Source organism: Sorghum bicolor, chromosome 4 (assembly GCF_000003195.3).
Source record: "Sorghum bicolor cultivar BTx623 chromosome 4, Sorghum_bicolor_NCBIv3, whole genome shotgun sequence".
Classification (NCBI taxonomy): domain Eukaryota; kingdom Viridiplantae; phylum Streptophyta; class Magnoliopsida; order Poales; family Poaceae; genus Sorghum; species Sorghum bicolor.
Window position 1 is genome coordinate 11,063,701 of NC_012873.2, and position 19,690 is coordinate 11,083,390.

A 19,690-nucleotide genomic window follows, 5' to 3' on the forward strand; every position below is an offset into this window, starting at 1 on the left:
GTCCCTAAGCATTTGGATCCAGCCGATAGGAGTGTTATCGGCACCTAAACTTCTATGCATCGACCCATATACTGGGGTAGTACTTCTTTAAATATTTGCCGTTTAATGCTCTGGGAAATTCAATTCCTTCGAGGGTTTCTAGAATGTATGCATTACCAGGAGCCGATCGACTTATCCGATAAGGACCCTCCCAATTAGGAGACCACTTTCCAAACTTCGAACTTTTGGTCCCAATTGGTAAAATTACTTTCCATACCAAATCCCCATCGGCAAACTCTTTAGCCTTCACTTTCTTATCATACCATCTAGCAACTCTCTTCTTATTTTCTTCTATACTCATTAAAGCTTTTAACCGATGCCCTGCTAGATCATCCAATTCATCGGTCATCAAAGTGGCATAATCGTCGGAAGTTAATTGATCTTGAAAAGATAATCGCCTAGATCCAGCCTTAATTTCCCAAGGCAACACTGCATCATGTCCATACACCAATTGATAGGGTGATACCTTGGTCGATCCATGACAAGCCATCCGATAAGACCATAATGCTTCATTTAATAATGTATGCCACCGCCTAGGATTTTCTTCAATCTTTCGTTTAATAAGCTTGATAATTCCTTTGTTAGACGCTTCGGCCTGCCCATTGGCTTGAGTATAATAAGGAGAAGAATTCAACACTTTAATTCCCATACCGATTGCGAATTCATCGAACTCCCCCGATGTGAACATGGTGCCCTGATCGGTAGTAATCGTTTGGGGAATCTCAAATCGGTAAACAATATGCTCCTTCACAAAATCAATCATATTGGCCGATGTGACTTTCTTCAAAGGAATAGCTTCAACCCACTTAGTGAAATAGTCAGTGGCAACTAGAATGAACTTATGCCCTTTGCTAGATGGTGGATAAATCTGGCCGATCAGATCGATGGCCCATCCCCGGAACGGCCAAGGCTTTATTATAGGATTCATAGCCGATGCGGGTGCTCTCTGGATATTACCAAACTTTTGACAACCTTGACATCCCTTGAAATATTTAAAACAATCTTCAAGTATGGTCGGCCAAAAATATCCATTTCTTCGAATCATCCACTTCATCTTAAAAGCTGACTGATGCGCTCCACACACTCCTTCATGGATTTCCCCCATCAAACCTCTAGCTTCATCATCACCCAAGCATCGGAGAAGAATTCCGTCGATAGTTCGATAATACAATTCATTTTCAAGGAGCACATACTTGGTTGCTTGAAATCGAACCCGTCTTTCAACTTTTTTGGATGGATCTGTTAGATAATCAATAATTTCTTTCCTCCAATCACCGGCACCGACTGCCGATGTCGCATTAATCATTGGCTGATATCCCGAGGCATGCTGAGCTAACCGATTAGCGTCTTCATTATGCAATCGGGGAACATGCTCCAATCGGAAATCCTTGAATTCCTTTAACAGTTGCATACTTCTCTCGAAATAAGTTATGAGAACTTCACTTCGGCATTCATAGCTTCTGGCCAATTGATTTATAACCAACATAGAATCCCCGAATATTTCAACAGCATCAGCACGAACTTCTCTTAACCACTCCAATCCCTTGATCAGAGCTTGATACTCAGCCTGATTATTTGTTGATGTGGCAACAATCGGCAAGGAAAACTCATACTTCCTCCCCTTAGGGGAAACTAATACAATGCCGATTCCTGCCCCCCGGTCACAGGTAGATCCATCAAAGAAGAGCGTCCAGGGTACAATTTCCAAGGTTTCCACTAGACCGCAATGCTGAGTCACAAAATCGGCCATAATCTGCCCTTTGACTGCCTTAGCCGATTCGTAACGCAAATCGAACTCCGACAGCGCTAAAATCCATTTACCGATCCTACCACTCATAATCGGCATAGATAGCATGTATCGGACCACGTCATCTTTGCAAACAACAGTGCATTCGGCCGATAACAGGTAATGTCTCAGCTTGATACATGAAAAATATAAGCATAAGCATAATTTCTCAATGGCCGAATACCTGGTTTCAGCATCAATCAACCACCTACTCAAATAATAAATTACCCTTTCTTTCCCTTCAAATTCTTGAACTAAAGCTGAACCGATAACCGATCCATCGGTAGATAAATACAATCTGAAGGGCTTCCCTTGTTGAGGTGGAACTAGAACTGGAGGATTTACTAGATACTTCTTGATTTCATCCAGAGCCAACTGCTGTTCTTCTCCCCAAATAAACTCTTGATCGGCTTTCAATTTAAGAAGAGGACTGAAAGCACGAATCCTACCAGATAAATTCGATATAAATCTCCTGATAAAATTTACCTTGCCGATCAAGGATTGGAGCTCGGTTTTGTTGGTAGGGGCCACTATTTTATTGATGGCATCAATAGATCTTCGACTAATTTCAATACCCCTCTCATGTACCATGAAACCAAGAAACTGCCCTGCCGATACACCAAATGCACACTTGTTGGGATTCATCTTCAATCCATGCTTCCTTGTGCACTCTAACACTTTTTGTAAATCGGCAAGATGCTTTGAGAAATCTCCAGACTTAACCACCACATCATCAATATAAATCTCCACGAGCTTGCCGATGAACTCATGAAATATAAAATTCATAGCCCTTTGATAAGTAGCACCAGCATTCTTCAACCCAAAAGTCATGACTATCCACTCAAATAGCCCAACATGACCAGGACACCTGAATGCGGTTTTTGGAATATCCTCCTCCGCCATGAATATTTGATTGTAACCTGCATTACCATCCATGAAGCTGATGACCTGATGACCAGCCGCAGCATCAACCAGTAGATCGGCGACAGGCATTGGGTATCCATCCATCGGCGTAGCTTTATTGAGATTCCTGAAATCAATGCACACCCGAAGCTTCCCGTTCTTCTTGTAAACCGGAACAACATTGGAAATCCACTCGGCATACCGACACTGCCGAATAAACTTAGCTTCAATAAGTTTGGTGATTTCGGCCTTAATATCAGGTAGAATGTTAGGATTACATCGGCGGCCTGGTTGCTGATGTGGCCGAAATCCAGACTTGATGGGTAACCGATGTTCAACAATTGATCGGTCTAAACCAGGCATCTCAGTATAATCCCAAGCAAAGCAATCTTTATATTCCTTTAACAAACTAGTCAATTGTTGCTTACTCTCAGGATCTAATTTAGCACTAATAAAAGTAGGCCTAGGCTTATCACCACTACCTATATCTACTTCTACCAAATCATCGGCCGATGTGAATCCCTGGCCTAATTTTCCATCATCGGCGAATCTATCCATTAAAAACCGTCATCAGAACCGACTGCTTGGATCGGTGGAATCTCATAATCGGCAACTTTGAGAAAATCTTTCTCCCAAACTTCTCCTGAAATGCACCTGGTCCTTTCGTAAGTATCCGCTTCTGCCGACGCGATAACATAAGAAGAATCTCCTGGGACAATCTCAATCTTGTCACCTACCCACTGAACCAAGCATTGATGCATTGTAGATGGGATACAACAATTGGCATGAATCCAATCTCTTCCCAATAATAAGTTGTAAGCACCTTTTCCGCTGATCACGAAAAAAGTTGTCGGCAAGGTTTTGCTGCCGATGGTCAACTCTGCACATATCGCCCCCTTGACTGGAGACACGTTTCCTTCAAAGTCTTTGAGCATCATATCGGTCTTGGTCAAATCTTGATCCCCTTTCCCAAGCTTCGATATACTGCATACGGCATAATATTAATGGCAGCTCCACCATCAACTAGGATCTTGGTCATTGGCTGCCCATCAACCCTTCCTTTGAGGAACAGAGCTTTAAGATGCTGCCTCTCGTCATCGGCAGGTTTCTCAAAGATAGCCGTCATCGGATCCAGAGCCAACTGAGCTATCTGATCAGAAAATTCCAACTCATCGTCACTGGCTGGTGCAAGAAACTCCATCGGCAACATGAAGACCATGTTGACGCCTGCCGATGGACCTTCCCTCTTAGTGTCTGACGGCTGCCGACTTCCAGAGTTCTCTCCCTTGTTTAGCTCTTCTTGCCTTTCACGTTGCAATCTCCTTTTCTGTGTCTTGGTTAATCCTCCAGGGCACCATGGAGGAAGTGGCCTTTGCCTTGCCGTCGGGCGCCGGTTCTCCCTTGACTCCATACGATGCGTGTTAGCATCCCTGCAAAATATGAATTCGTCGGGAACCCGCGCATCAGCCATTCCCTCGAGCTCTTCTTGGTTCCTGAGAAAATACTGGACACGGTCACTAAGTCTGTCGTGCCCGCTATATCTGCCCCCCAGCCGGTCATGAACTGACACCCTTCCTCTGATCGGCCCATTAAATCGCCGTTCATCATTATGATAATGCCGATCGATCCTATCGTACCGATCATAACCGTTGCACTCAGGGCAGTCTCTGACAGTAGGAAGCTTGATATTCTCCTCCCAACAATGGATGAAGAAGGGACAATTCCAATGATCCCTGTGCTGATTCCACTCCTGTCGGCGTCTTTCTTCTTCCCGTCGATAATCTTCCTGCTGGCGCCGATACCGATCTTCCCGTTGTTGCCATTTTTCTCGAGGCCTTCTATGAGTTATGACGATACCAGATCGAGGAAGCCTTCCTGAGCTAGTTCCTTCCTGGACCAAGCCCTTACTTCTTGCATCGGCAGTAGTAACTTGATGCTGAGGATCTACCGATGCACTCTTCTCAGCTGTCTCCGATGTTAAGACCTTAGCCTTCCCCTTAGCATCCAACATGTTTGTCGGGAAAGGATGTTGGTCTATCTTCATCGGCTTCTGGGCTTTGGAACTGTCAAACTTGATTCTCCCTGACTCTATAGCCGATTGCAGCTGCTGTCTGAATACTTTGCACTCGTTGGTGTCATGGAAAGTTGCATTATGCCACTTGCAATATCTCATCCTCTTCAACTCTTCTGCCGATGGGATCACATGGTTAGGTGACAGTTTGATCTGACCTTCCTGAAGTAGAAAGTCAAATATCCTATCGGCCTTAGCGGTGTCAAAAGCAAACTTCTCTGGTTCCTTCTGCCCAAAAGGACAAGACATCGGCTTCTTGTTTTTTACCCACTCTGCCAAACCGATTACTGGTTCTTCATCAGAATCTGAGCTTGTTGCTTCATCGACAAATGACACTTTCTTATTCCATGCTCTCTTAGGCTCAAAAGGCTTGATGTCTTGATCAGAAATCCTCTGCACCAAATGACTTAAACTTTCGAACTCCTGAGAGGCATACTTATCCCTGATATGTGGCAACAAACCCTGGAAAGCCAAATCGGCTAGCTGCCGATCATCCAGAACCAGGCTATAGCATTTATTCTTGACCTCTCGTATCCTCTGCACAAATCCCTCAACCGACTCATCATTACGTTGCCTCAACTTGACCAAGTCGGTGATCTTCTTCTCATGAACCCCCGAGAAGAAGTATTTGTGGAATTGCTTCTCTAGATCGGCCCAAGTAATTACTGAGTTGGGAGGTAACGATATGAACCAAGTAAAGGCCGATCCAGACAATGATGATGAAAATAGACGAACCCTCAATTCGTCCCTGTTACCGGCCTCTCCACATTGAATAATGAACCTGTTGACATGCTCCATGGTTGACGTGTCGTCCTGTCCGGAAAACTTTGTAAAATCCGGTACCTTGTACCGATGTGGAAGCGGGATCAAATCATACGCGGGAGGATACGGTGTCCGATAAGAATAAGTGTTGACTTTGGGTTTTATCCCAAATTGTTCCCTCATTACTTCAGCAATCTTATCGGCCCAATATGCATCGGCATCTTGCCGATGAGGCGGCTGCGGATCTGGCACTTGGTGGCGAACCTCCACGTGTCTGTTCGGGACGTGATCTGCACGGAACATTGTATTGATCACCTGTCCTCCAATCTGCGGACCACCAAACTGCTGTCCACCGATTGGCTGTCCTCCGAGTTGCTGTCCAAAATTCATTGGCTGGTTGGGAATCCCCTGACCTTGGAACCCGGGATAGACCTGCCCTTGCTGGAACCCTGTAGTCTGGTAACTCTGCTGGGGCGATTGTGGAAAGGCTTGCTGTCCAAGCCATCCATTATTAGCGTTCATCGGCATAGGTGCTGCCGATGATTGGTAATTGGGTACCGTCGTTGAATTGACATACCCCGACTGGGCCATAGGCCTCTGTTGCATCAGCATTGACTCTGCCGATGCGTTGGGCATCTGGAACATTGAATCTTGAGGATTTCCAGTGTGAGGCCTCGCAGTAGTAGTTGTGGTATACCGAGGACTCTGGTTCACCGGCGCATTGGGAGGTGCCGATGTCATAGGAGTTTTCCCCTCATGTCAGTTATTTGTGATGTTCCCGGCGTCAACTCTGGAGGCATACCGTAACCCCACCAGTTGGGAGGAAGAGTCAACCCTGACATTGCCGATGCCAACATATCTGTTGTCAGTTTATGCTGCCCAACTGAAATTTGTGGGTTGGTTGCCATCGGCATAGATAGTGCACCAGTAGTCCCCAATGTACTTGGAGGGACGGCAGATTGTGCACTTGCATTCGTCAAGGCAGCCGATGGAGCCGTGACCTCTGGTGCCGTTGGCTGATGATGGGAGGGGCCCACATAATCTGGTGGGATTTGTCCTTCCTTGAAAGTTCTTGCCATGGCATTGAAAACCGTATTAGACAGTACACCAGCTTGGTTAATCAATGCTCGATTGATGGCATTGTCAACCATATCTTGAAGCTTGCCAGGATTGGCGTCAAAGGTAACCTGCCGCGGTGCCGGCAGTGCATCTTTCTGGACCACTTCGCCGCTCCTGTTTATGCTGAAAGACCTCAGGCATTGCTGCTTGAACTCTTCCATGGCTTGGGCAATAGCTTGCTTCTGCTCATCCTTGAGGTTGGCCTCCGTCACGGGGATGACGTTCTCTTGATCGAGGTCAGAGATCGACATGTTGATCTTGATCTTGAATCTGGTCCCACTGGGCGTGCCAAAAGATGTGTTGATGCAAAACTGATCTGCAAACACAAAGGGCTAATACCCGATTCAAACGTTAAGGCGTGCCAGCCGATTTGACCTTACTATCGGCAAATGTGATAACTCGAATACTTTAGTCCTGACAACAGCGATGCGCCCGGATGTCACGGCTAAGAGGTACTCACGCGGAACTCGAGAACACGCCGAGCTTAAGTCGACGAATTCCTAAGAACTCGTAATAAAAGGAAAAAGTATGACGAAGTCGTCGAAAAGTAGATGTTGGAATATGAGTAAAAACGTGTGTTTGATTGATTTCTTGATTGATTATTACAAGGCCCTAGGGTCTATATTTATACCCTGCTCAAAGAGCTACAACCAGACACGATTAGAATTCGAATTCCAAATTACACGGAATCCGTATACAAAACGATGCAAATAATTAAGGAAATAACAAAACTATCCCTCGTGACAAACCAAAACTCCTCCACATAACGACCGGCAGCTTCCAGACTCCTCCTTTGCATCATCGGCAGATCCTTTGCCATAGTCATCGGCAGACTTTCTTATCTAGCCATCGGCACCATATTACTGCCTGTGGACTTAGTCACATTCAACTTCCCCCTCATCGGCAACCATCCTCATCGGCAACCTGCTTTGTAAACATCGTACTGCCACCTTATCCTGCCATCCTAGACACGTGCCCAAAAACGGTGTCAACATCTTGTCATCGACCTATGGTCAAGACTGTACCAGTACAACATCATACATTGTCTAAGGAGGGGTGTGATGCAGCTTTCATACTTTGTTGGGTATTAAGGCAGTAAACATACATATGCATTGCACTTGCCCTCTTTGAGGTTTATTTGTATTGAAGTTTTATGTTGACATGAAGTGAAGATGATGGGGTATTGTTTTTAATATGAGGAGTATTACTTTCTTTATATATGGAGGTGGTTTATTTATTGTATATCATGCCCTTTACTTTATAGAAATTTTATTGGATATCTTGTATAATATTGTTTACTTCTTTATGGCAATATCATTGGATAAGTAAATTGGTTATTAATTATTATTTTCACATGTTGTACATTTTTTTGACTAAATGGATGTCTAATTAAATTATAGTTTGATATGTTCAAGTAGTTTGCTTGCTGAGATTTGTTCTCACCTATCTATATATCTTTCTAGGTTCTTGATTGGATGCTTTGCTTAAAGGGATGAAATTAGCAGCACATCTTCACAATTTCACAAACATTTAGAGGTAATAATAAAACTTTTAGCATTCTTGTAATAAACTTACTTTATGTGTCACAGTGACCCTTAATGTTTTAATAATAGCATCTGAGGTGAAGTTTACTTAATTATAGTTTTATTCTTGTTGTTGCCTCCGTATTATATATTGTGTAGGGATTTTTGTTGCTGAGTTTTATACTCTTGCATTAGGGAAGGGTTGTTAGTAACATTTTAGACTTTTGTGGCACTTGGGGTGTTACAGACTCCTACTAAAATTGGTATTATAACATCAAATTAATATCATTAAATATATCATAAAAAATATTTATTTCTAACATGCTTATTTTATTTCTAAAGTATGTGTTTTTCCTATAAATTCAGTGAATCATAAAAAAAGTTTGATTTCATACCGCTGTAGGAATTAATTTATCCAAGGTCGGAGAGCGCATTTATGGAAGGAAAAAAAAAAGGAACGTCAGTTTCCTAGACCCCCGTCAGTGTCAGCATCTATTTCTCGCACGAAGAGAAGTACTGTACCACCCAAGTCCGCACATGCTACAGAAATTCCGAGACAGGTGTTTTGGTGTTCCAAGGGCAGGGTCCACAAGAATCAGTTGTGCGTTTGCCATTGGGCTTTATCTTCGGCCGCGCCCTCGTCCATTGGTGTGATTGTGTGAAGTGCAGCTGCTCTGGACTTGTTTCTCTAGGACCACACGTTTCACCATTGGCCATGGCCTGTCACAGCCACTAATAACCTCTCAGTCATCAGCATATATACATGTGTAGCAGCATCCCCAGTTCTAGTTCTAGTAGCAAGGACGAAAACATCCGGATCCTATGGGCCACTCGCTCTCCCTTCGCGGCGAATTCACCTAGCTAGCTAGCTAACTAGCCAAGTTAGTAGGAGCTGCCAATAGGAGTAGATGCAAAGACAGGTTTGCTCACCTGATTAGCTACCAAAGTCTGTTCTAGTTGGATGGCTTCAGCTGCTGATTGGTTAGACCTCTACTATCATTTAGCTGTGCTTCAATTCCTCACTTTCCTATTATACTCTTGTTTATTTATTTGGTCGCATCTTTCGTGGTCGAGTTGCGACCGCATATACTGGCAACTGGCTTTGTGATTTTTATCTAGATCATACACGCCGGATCTCATTTGTTTCAGTAGGCTTGACCATTGTACTAGCTCCCTCCGTTCTAGGTTATAGGATGTTTTGTTTTTCTAAATATATATATTTTTACTATGTATTTGTACATAGTTTTATATCTAACAAGATATATGTATTTAGAAAAGTTAAAATGGCTATAATTTGAAATGTTGGGAGTATTGAGCTATCATATAGAACTATTTTACTATGTTGTTTTAATGAGGACATTTTAAGAGGTTGTTTGGATGCATATGGCTAATTATTATAGCTAGCTAATTAGCCTATCTAAACAGGTACTATTAAGGTCATCTTCAGTGGGGGTTTCATGATCCAGTTTCTAATACACCTATATTTTGGAAACAGTGCAGAAAGTTTCATGAGGATGAAACTCTCTCTACTCCCATAAAACAATTATCATCTCTCTCTTCATTAATACAGTGACACATCATCATATTTAATGTGCATGAAACTCTAATAAAACCTCCATTAAAACTGACCTAAGTGGGCTAATTTAGTTTATTTTTTTACTTAAGTTTGCAACTAGTTTTTAGCCGACTCTACCTATTTTATGCTATTTTTTAGATCATACTAATAACTAACCTTAGTTGATCCAAATAGACCCTAAGATAGGTCGAATGTGTCTTTCATATGTAAGTTACTTAAATCTGTATTTATTTCTGAAATTAAGAAACTCAGTATGCATAATAGCTTTTAATTCTTAATGCATGGACATCTGTATGTTTGCATTTGGTGTCAGATTCAAGTCGCCAGTTAAATCAGAAAGTTATACAATGAGAAGAAAATTAGAGGGTGTTTGGTAGGACTCTTCTTGAGAGGTTTTTCTATTTTTTATTAAAACGACTCCTTCTATAAAATATTCGGTACGGCTCCTCTAGAGCTGGAAGCCGAGAAAGAGCCATATCAAATAGTCAAATAGAGCCTTGCGCATATGTTTATGTTGTTTATTTGCAACTGCTTCTAAAGAGTGAGAATAAAAGCCATATTAAAATGGTTTTACCATTAGTGTCGGAAAAACAACTGCATTCATGTGAAGCTTCTCTCATGAAGCTGTTCTTGAGTTGGTGTTTGACAAGTTTTCAACGAACTAAATTTGATAAAACATTTAGATAGTTTCACCATTGTAGTATAGCTTCGGAGTGACGCTGCTCTCGTTGAGCTATCTTAAAGTTGATAACTGACAAATTTTCACATAAAAGATTAAAGAAGCCGAAGTTAAAACCTTAAAGAGTCATACCAAAATATATCCACAAAATTTTTATATAATACTGTATAACTTATGCTGACTATGGATTTTATAACACACCAGACTTCCAATAATATATATGTATTTTTTTTCCAAAGTTTTAGGTCTAGAGATCATATGATAGTCGAAATGTTTAACGACAGAAATCTGTGCTAGCTATTCAGTAATATTTTTCTCTCATAATAAATCAGAAAATAGTATTTTTAACTATGAACTAACTAAGCTTAAAAGATTTGTTTCATAAATTATAGACAAATTGTGTAATTAACTTTTTTATCTATATTTAATGTTCCATATATGTACTGCAAGATCGATATGATGGAAAATCTTGAAATATTTTTGGATTTTCAATGCCTGACTATAACTAGCCAAGCGAAAAAACTGAATCTGGTGAAAATTCGAGCCTTTGCGTGGGTTTCATCAGTGGAGAAAGGTCGGGCGGCCTCCGAATTCGTAGGTCGGGCGTCGGGCGGCCGCAGCATCCTTATCCCGTCGCTTAAACTCCAACCCCCATGGTCCATGGAGATTGGAGAACCTTGTCCAAGCGCCTTCAAATTCCTCCCCTGGCCCCGCGCGCTCTGCTCCCCCTGCCCGCAGATCCCGAATGCCCATGCCCGCCGCTGCCGCCTGCCGGTAGGGGCTAGACGGGCTGCAAGCTCCGGCCCCTAGCACCGGGCTGAACTGAAGAGGTGTCAAGGTCGCCGATAATCGTCATCAGCCAGCTGCCACAAACCATCGCCAGCAACTTGCTGGTAAGGCCTCTGGAGCTTCACAGTTAGCTTCACCTGCGCTGCTCATTCCATCCATAGTTTTAAATCTCCAGCTATAGCCTTATAAGGCAGAGTGCCGTCATTTGTGTTCACCTATAATTTAGCCGCTATATTCCGCTATAGCTCGATTTAGCTCCGCTATTAGTTATTTTAGACATGAACCGCTAAAGGCCTTAGCCTGCTATTTAAAATGCTGCGCTGGCGCTGCCACGGTCTTGTCGAGCTCCGGCCACTGCTGGCGACACCACAACAACCCAGGCACCCACAGCGTTGCGTTGGACCCTGCACGAGTACATTTTTAGATGTTGGTTGTAGTCCGTAGTCAGCGACGCGATCTTGAGCGTGGCGTTTCTGCCTTGCACTGTCCTGCCTCCTGCATAATTGACAAACACTAATACTTCTAACATTTCAGGCATCTGATGGCTGGGGTTGTTAAATGGAAACCGGCATCTTATGAACAGATGGAGCACACGAGAGTTGCAGCAGAGAGGTTGTCATTCAGATCTAATAGCGCCAAGTATCATGATACCGGGCATCTTGGTCATTTTGGGAAGGATGACAATCTCATTTGTCGTTCACTTAAGTCAATATCAAAACCAAAGGCAAGACAGTATGTTATTGTCAAGGTACATAATAAAGATGTTGATGAGGGTTGCAGCTCCAAAGACGATGAGATTATTTCTAGTCCATTTCAAAGGGAAGAAGGAAATCAGCTGAGGGCACTGGAATCTTATTTTTCTAAACTCTATCCCACTCCACAGCTATACTCTTTACCTCAGAAGAAGCACAAAAGTGGTCAATCATCGTCAAATGAAGTTGATGAGGATGCCAATTTCAAGAACAGGGTAGACTCTTTGCAAGTACAGATTGTTAGAGGAAACACAGGTAAGGTCACTTGACTTAGCACTTAGCAGTATGGATGTGTCACCACCAAAACTTAGTAATGAAAAAGAACTGTTACTTTAGGTATCAAGAGTTATCAAAGTCTCCTGGACATGCATACAGATGATCAAGCGTCTGGTTTCTATTTGACGTAAGTATGTCTTACCACTTCCAGTATTGAAACATATTGAATCAACTGGCACTCTGGTCCAACCACAATAGCCAATGCGGTGCTATTGATATATTCAGAAATATAGTTTCATTATCATAGATACATTCATTCTAGTACCATCATCTCCTGCTATTGATATTAATGTGGAATTCATCAGAAAAACAAGAAATGGATAAATATGTCACCTCCTGTTTTGTGTGAACAATGATTTCTCAAATCAAGGTTTCAGGAAAACAAAACTTGCTTTACTCTGTGGGATTTCCCCTTTTTTAGACAACAGAAGAAAGTTCTAGCCTTCATGGAAGTGGCATTAGTCCACAATTATTGCAAGATATAGCTAGCACTACCAAATCCACAACCACGTGTGTAGAAAAAAAACATCAGATATGAGTTCGACATCATTACTCAATTCTAGAGATAAAAAGGCATCCATGATCCATGAGAGGCAAAAAAAAATTGCATAACTGGTGAGTGGTGACACCAGAGTACAGCAAGTGTGAATCAACTGCTCCTGTTCGTCACATTGCTTGCTACAACTTTGCCCCCAGTATGTGAGTAGAAAAAAAGTTTTTGAACTCACTACCTTGTGCCTTAAAAAGGTTTTGAAATCCAGTTTCTTGGTTCCCAACTTTTATCTAGGACTGACATTGTCCTACAAATTTGGGTGAGTTTTTGAAATTGTGATATTAATAAAAAATAACAATTTGCGATGCCCATAGAACTGGGACAATAAAACTGGTAGAAAACTGCTCAGTTCAAAAGATTAAACCGCACTGTGTCCAACACACTAGCTTATTCGTGTTGGCTTTGTTAACCTCTTAAGATCCTTCTAGTCCAACACGCATGTAGTCCTTGTCCTTTTGCACACTTCAGCAGAAGTTATAAATATTTTCATATCGCCCCATTTTGTTAGCTAACTTTTGAATTGTGTAAAAATGCAGAAACTTATTGGCTGCTATTAATATTGCAGTTCTGTTATTCGAAATAGCAAGTCCAGTGAAAAGTTCTGAAAATGAATATTTGTCTCTCCCTTTGTTGTATGGTGCCAAGATAAACAACTTAATACTTTCAGGGGAGTGGTGGAGACTACTAACACCAATGTGCCTGGTATTGCTTCTCCCTCTATTGCTAGATAAAGTATCACAAAATTCTCTTGGCCTACATTGTTATTGTGGTTTGTGATCTATTAATTCTATAAAGGCAAAAGCTATCCCATGCTCCAAACAATATAAGGTGCAAGGTTAATTTATATGGTCAATTACTGTGCTACAGCAGTCCTTTCCTTAAATCTTTTGTGCAAAAGTAGCTCAGATCAAACTTATTCTATGTTAGTAAGCATAGAGCTTCAGATTTGCTCGAATTTGTTGGAAAATGTCAAGGGCGTACGTGCCCAGGGACGCCGGGCCTCGACTACGCAGCTCGTAGTCTCGGTCCGTGGTAGCTGGCGGGGTTATGCCCCCTCGCCGTTCTTCGCTGGACGGGTTATGCCCTCTGGCCGGCGGCTTGGGAAAGAGGAGGAAGGTAAGATGGGTTTATTTCTGCTTACTTTGACAAGTCTCGATTACAAGGCTTAATAGCCTGCACCCCCAACAGAAAAGGAAACTATTCTCCTAAAGTTTAGGAAACCAAACAATCTCTTTCTAACTTAGGCCCTACTTTCCCGGCCGGCACTTTCCTTTGGCTCGGTTAGCCACTATTGGCGCTAACCTCCCTGGCCAAGCGATCGGCGCGCTCAGCGGCCCTGCGCACGTCGCGTTGCCTGCGCCGCCGTGTAGGTGTTTCCCCACATGACAGAAAAACAAAACAAGTAATGCACATGTTTTGTCTTATTTTGTGATTCAGTGCTTGCACTGTTTTTTTGGGTGGAAACGCAGGAGATCTGCATTTCATTGTATTATAGAGATGAAAAATATAGGGGGGGGGGTCCCCAACAGGATCCTCCAGTACATATAAGCAAAATGCTTAGCTACTACAATGCCAATGCGATGTCAACCAATGGATTAGCCCTTTACTAGAAAGCAAGTTTAACATGGCCTTTTCTAATATTATATCTTTAAATGTTATTTATCCATTTATTTATTCAAGTAAGGCAACCATGTTTTAGTAATGAGTCAGGATTTAAGCTTTCTGTGCAAATCTGTTTCCAGCCTCCAAGCTACTGTGAAATGGTCTTGTAGCTTTTCTTTTCTAACACTATTTCTTATAGAATGCAACAACTATAACTATTCATTCTAGCACTTGAGCCCTATAACCCATAAGCAGGTATACTGTCAGTACAACTCACAATCTTGGGTCCATATACCACTTATGAACTAGGAAATGCATTTACATATTTACTCCCTGTAGAAGTCAGCTGCATGTTTATGCGAAAGAATCAAATCTATGCACAACCAATGACAGAAAGGTTGCACATTATGATCATATCAAATAATATACAAGTATATAACTGCATCTTAGTTTTCTAAACACTGGCTATGCTCTGTCATTTAGCCAGGCCTGTAACCCACTCAGCTTATCTGAAATGTTTCTGTAATTTGATGTTGCAGCACTCTGGTTTCTTACATATAGCCCTTGGTTGTTGGGCATTGCTTTTATTTGGACCTCGAGTATGCCGGGCATATGGTCAAATGACATTTTTTCTGATATACATACTTGGAGGAATCTGTGGTAATTTGAGCAGTTTCGTTCACACTCCTGAGATAACCGTTTGTGGCACAGTAAGTTGCCTACCTCCAAGTGATATCATATTAGATGAAAAGAATGCCCATATAATTGCTTTATTATTTTCATTCATCACTCTAATCTAACACTTACTCTTTCGAGCAAAAAGTAGAAAAGAAAAATAATGAATGATTACATTACCATTTTTTCTAGAAAGCAATAGATTACATAATTTATAATGGATACAATTTACAGAAGGAAAGGAAAACCTAAATTAGCTGAAACTTTCTATCCAGTATTTGATTGTATCATTAGCACTGTGAACTCAAAGTTTTCCTTTTGGAGATAAAGTCACTTACAGATGTTTTTTTTTACTTCATTGCATAACTAAACTTAGTAACTTACTTTGGTTTTAGGTAAATGTTAAAATGGTTATAGTGATATAGCATGCTGCTAACCTAAAAGAATATACCTTCTGGTTTATGTCCCAAACTTGTGGCAGACTACACAATGATGTATAGACATTGAAAATTTTGGATGAAATTTTAAACAACTAATGTTGCTTTCTGAAGCAATGGGGCCTTGTATTTTCAATAATTTTGTATGTTGCATCTGTTTAGGCGTATATTATGGCATTCTTAGAAAGATATAATGTGTTTAATTTGAAACATAGACTGTACATTTGGTTTCAACTTCGTGGCACTGGATAAATATACACAGGATGTAAACATTAATGTTCCCTTCTGAAATTCAAAACAGGGCCCAGTATTTTCTTTAATTGGAGCGTGGCTGGTGTATCAGAGTCAAAACAAGCAAGTCATTGACAAGGACGTTTCAGAAAGCATGTTCTGGCAGGCTGTGATAGCTGCAGCTTTGAGCTTCTTATTGAGCATTTTTGGGAGAATTGACAACTGGTAATGTAATGACGTGTTGTCAGTCTTCTTAAAACATATTATAAATCTGAGAATAAGTGTGCACTAAGAAAATCTTTATATTTTATTTAGTCCTCCTATATCATGACATACTAATACTATTAAGTAATCTGGACACAACTATTGCCATTGGAACTAGTATATATATATATTTGAACATTAATGTGGAACAAAGAATTGAACAACACAGATAAAGTTATTGCCTTTCACTTTTCGGGTTGTTCATGAAATTTACTAAAAGCTTTGTTGTAATTTTCTATTTGGTGTTGTCATGTTTCTTAGTGTTTGCTAATTGGAAGGCTAAATAATCAAGCCCACCTATCAAATGCCTGAATTATGAAAATTTGTTAAAGATTAGGATATTTGAGCCATGTAGTTTGTAAACATACTGGGTATGTAAATAAATTGACATAAGGATCAGTCATACAATGTAGGTAGCACAAGAGCTGAAATCATCAGAACTATATTATGGCACCAAATATTGCAGTGCTTATGTTGTCTTTTTCCTAACTGTCAAATCCTGGTTACCATAAAATGATTGTTGCTCACTTTTATTCCACATCTGAGGCGGTGAGGCCTGATGACCGTCCGACGTCCACGTGAGGGGGAGTGCTGAAATATAAAGTGAATTTGCCCACCCTTTCCATCATGTTAGCTTTTAGGTTGAATTGGTTGGTGGTTTGGTGCATGCAACTCAAGACTATGCATTACTTCAGAAACCAATGACTTCAGTCATTTTAGTGTTTTCCTTTTTCTAATCAATTGCAGGGCACATCTTGGGGCAACCATTTCTGGACTTTTCTTTGGTTATCTGACATGCCCAAGTGTAGAATTTGACAATTCTGCAAAGAACGGTCAAAAGGAAGCCGTGGTTCTTATTAGACGACAAGCTCATCCATGCAAATCCACTGCAGTCTTCTTCATAACCATACTTGCATTTGCTGTAGTCGCCTTCGCTTATGGCACACAATTCAACAATATGGATCTGGAATAGGTGAATAGCTAAGTGTTTGTCATGGTTCATTTTTATATATTTAGGTAGCCCGACAAGTATATATTCCAGAATGTGAAAGAGCACGCGATGCAAGGAATGTGAATGAGCACGCGATGTAAGGACTTGATTTTGTAGTATGGATCAGTTTTATATATGTAACTACACTGCAATAGTCTAGTACAGTTGGTTTTTGGATTGACTAGAGCTTGTCAGTGTCCGCAGGCAGGTAATACAGCCATGGAGGCATAACTATTTGTATAATTGGTTTGAATAAGAACTGACTGCACAGCTGCATCTGCACCGTCGGTTGCAAGTTGCGACCCGACGTATCATATTATTTTGGCGCAACCAAAAACCAAAAACCCAAACCCTATTGAAAAAGTACTTCATCACAGATAACTATAAGTCGTTTCAACTATTTTTGAGAGTCAAAACATCCCTAAGTATGACCAAATTGTGGGAGCCTAAGTCAAAACATTTCAAGTATGACCAAATTGTGAGAGTTGATTTTGGCATGTTTTCTTGACCTATTTCTGGATCGACTAGCCATTTTCACCCACGAATTGGCCTGGCCTTACCGTTTTCGTCTCCCGTAACCTGTTTCCGGCTCGACGTGAGCCGTTTCACCTCTCGACACCTGTTCTCGACCCGATGTGAACCGCTATCATCTTGCGTGAGACATTTTCAGTTTGATGTGAGCCTATCCTTCTTCCGAGACCCGTTTCCACCTCTCGTTACCCGTTTTTGGCCTAACACGACCCATTTTTTTGTCTCCCACGACCTGTTCTCAGCGCGATGCGCACGAGTTGTTTTCGCCTCATGTGAGACGTTTTCTTCCTAATGTGTGAGCTTATTCTTCTCCCATGACTCGTTTTGGCCTCTCGTGAGCTATATCCACGCTGTGAGTCGTAGCCATTTCTTGCCATCCAACCAACCATGCATACACATAGGGCCATGTAACCCTCGAACCAACCAACCAATGGATCCACCCTTTGCTTCCATCTATAAGTACATTCTTAGCCTTATATATATGGTGTGGTGGCACTTAAAGGCACTTAAGTCGTGTGTACACCTTGTCAGCCATGCAACGTTTTTCAGCATGACTACGTGTGCAAATCGCTATTTTTGTAGTACAGATATATGAGCGAACTGCTGTTTCTGCCCCATAAACACTGTAGTAGAATCGGTGCTGGAGAATTGGCTTATTCTGCGCCCGGATTGGACGAACGCCTTTTGCGACGGGTTATTTTAGCACCATGGACGCCTAGGTGAATCGTTGTTTTAGCATCGCGCGCAGCTTAGGACTCGTGTACTTGGGTTGTCCACGGGCGCTGTTGGGCGAACTGTAGTTTTTCAGCATGCACACCTAGGCGAACTGCTATTTTGCCCCACTATTACCGTATCATTGGCCCGAGACTTGGCGTATTCCTGGCCTGGATGGCATGCAGCACATAGGCGGACCGGTGTCTTTGCACTATGAGTGCCTGGACGAACGGTTGTCTTTGCCCCATGGGCACCATAGGACACGACTGGATTTTCTAGTGACTTGGCATATGTGTCCATGGATCCCCTGGACGAACTGGTGTCTTTGCACCACGGACACCTAGGCGAGGCATTGTTTTATCATCATGGACGCCATTGTTTTGGCAACACGGGTAACTTAAGACATGGGGACTTAGGCTGTGGGTGAATTGTTTTCTACCTCATGGGCACCTTAATTAGGATGCCAACACACAGGACTCGGTCTGAAACCTGGCATGGCCGGTTTTCACAGGGCTAAGCCAGTCTTTTGGCTAGACCGGTTTTGGATGGCACACTAGTACAAAGAAGCTCTATGCTGGCGGTGAAATTTAATTTTTACAGGCAGTTTCAATTAAAGAACGCCTATAAAAATAAATTAGCGGGCCCAAGTCAAAAACCGCCAGTGAAAATCAATTTTCACATGCGGTTTTTTTTAACAAAACCACATGTAGAAATCATGTATTTCTACAGGCGGTTTTTTAAGAAATCCGCCTGTAGAAATAATTTGAAATTGAATTTTTTGAGTTTTTCAAATGACCTCGTTTGAAAAAACTATCAAAATAAAAGTTGTAGATCTCGAAAAGTTATAAAACTTTGTAGTTGATAATTTTTTTCATTTGAAATCATCTTGTTGACGAAAACTACGTTTGAATTTCTCAAATTTGAAATTCAAATTTTGTAAATGACCTCGGATGGAGAAACTACCAATATAAAAGCTGTAGATCTTGAAAAGTTATAAAACTTTGTAGTTGACAACTTTTCCATTGGAATCCGTTTAGGGCCTCAAATAATCAATATATGCTCGGTTTAGGATAATATGTGGGGAACTAAACTCTAATATATAGACACAATTGAGTGATAGGTGGAGTGGTAGAAGAGGATACGCGCGCAAGGGCAAGGTCTTTAGGTTCGAATCCCATCGGCCATGTTTATGCGAAAAAATGTGCGACTTGTGACTAGCCAGTAGGCCTTCCCCAGTATTAAAATCTTTTTTCTATTTTTAAAAACTAATTTTGTATTTTCTATAAAAAAAATTCTACAGGCGGTTGGCATAACTGAACCGCCTGTAGAAATGCATTTCCACAGACGGTTCTCAATTACCCGCCTGTGAAAAAATTTATTTCCACAGGCCACCAGCGCAGACGGTTCGCCAATCCGC

At 41.6% G+C, this 19,690-nt stretch overlaps 1 protein-coding gene across 3 annotated transcripts; it reads left to right on the top strand.

Moving 5' to 3' along the window:
• Window positions 8,978-17,268, top strand: LOC8078338 (RHOMBOID-like protein 9, chloroplastic). Of its 3 annotated transcripts, XM_021459122.1 has the most exons (8): window positions 8,978-9,184; window positions 11,782-11,995; window positions 12,131-12,254; window positions 12,336-12,402; window positions 13,365-13,530; window positions 14,970-15,140; window positions 15,844-15,998; window positions 16,785-17,268. In XM_021459122.1, the coding sequence occupies exons 1-8, from the start codon at window positions 9,165-9,167 to the stop codon at window positions 17,008-17,010; spliced, it is 1,143 nt and encodes a 380-aa protein (XP_021314797.1). In that variant the 5' UTR covers window positions 8,978-9,164; the 3' UTR covers window positions 17,011-17,268. The 3 variants fall into 3 exon arrangements, with proteins under 3 accessions (XP_021314797.1, XP_021314796.1, XP_002451880.2); XM_021459121.1 differs by having other exon boundaries at window positions 8,979-9,184; window positions 11,782-12,254; XM_002451835.2 differs by lacking the exon at window positions 8,978-9,184 and adding an exon at window positions 11,045-11,351 and having other exon boundaries at window positions 11,782-12,254.

What these genes read in the sequence shown, in the direction of transcription:
- LOC8078338 (XM_021459121.1), top strand. Translation starts at nt 9,165, where the DNA reads ATGGCTTCAGCTGCTGATTG. An exon ending in TACTAACACCAATGTGCCTG is followed by an intron (nt 13,531 to 14,969) that starts GTATTGCTTCTC and finishes TTGATGTTGCAG; the next exon opens with CACTCTGGTTTCTTACATAT. An exon ending in TTTGGGAGAATTGACAACTG is followed by an intron (nt 15,999 to 16,784) that starts GTAATGTAATGA and finishes AATCAATTGCAG; the next exon opens with GGCACATCTTGGGGCAACCA.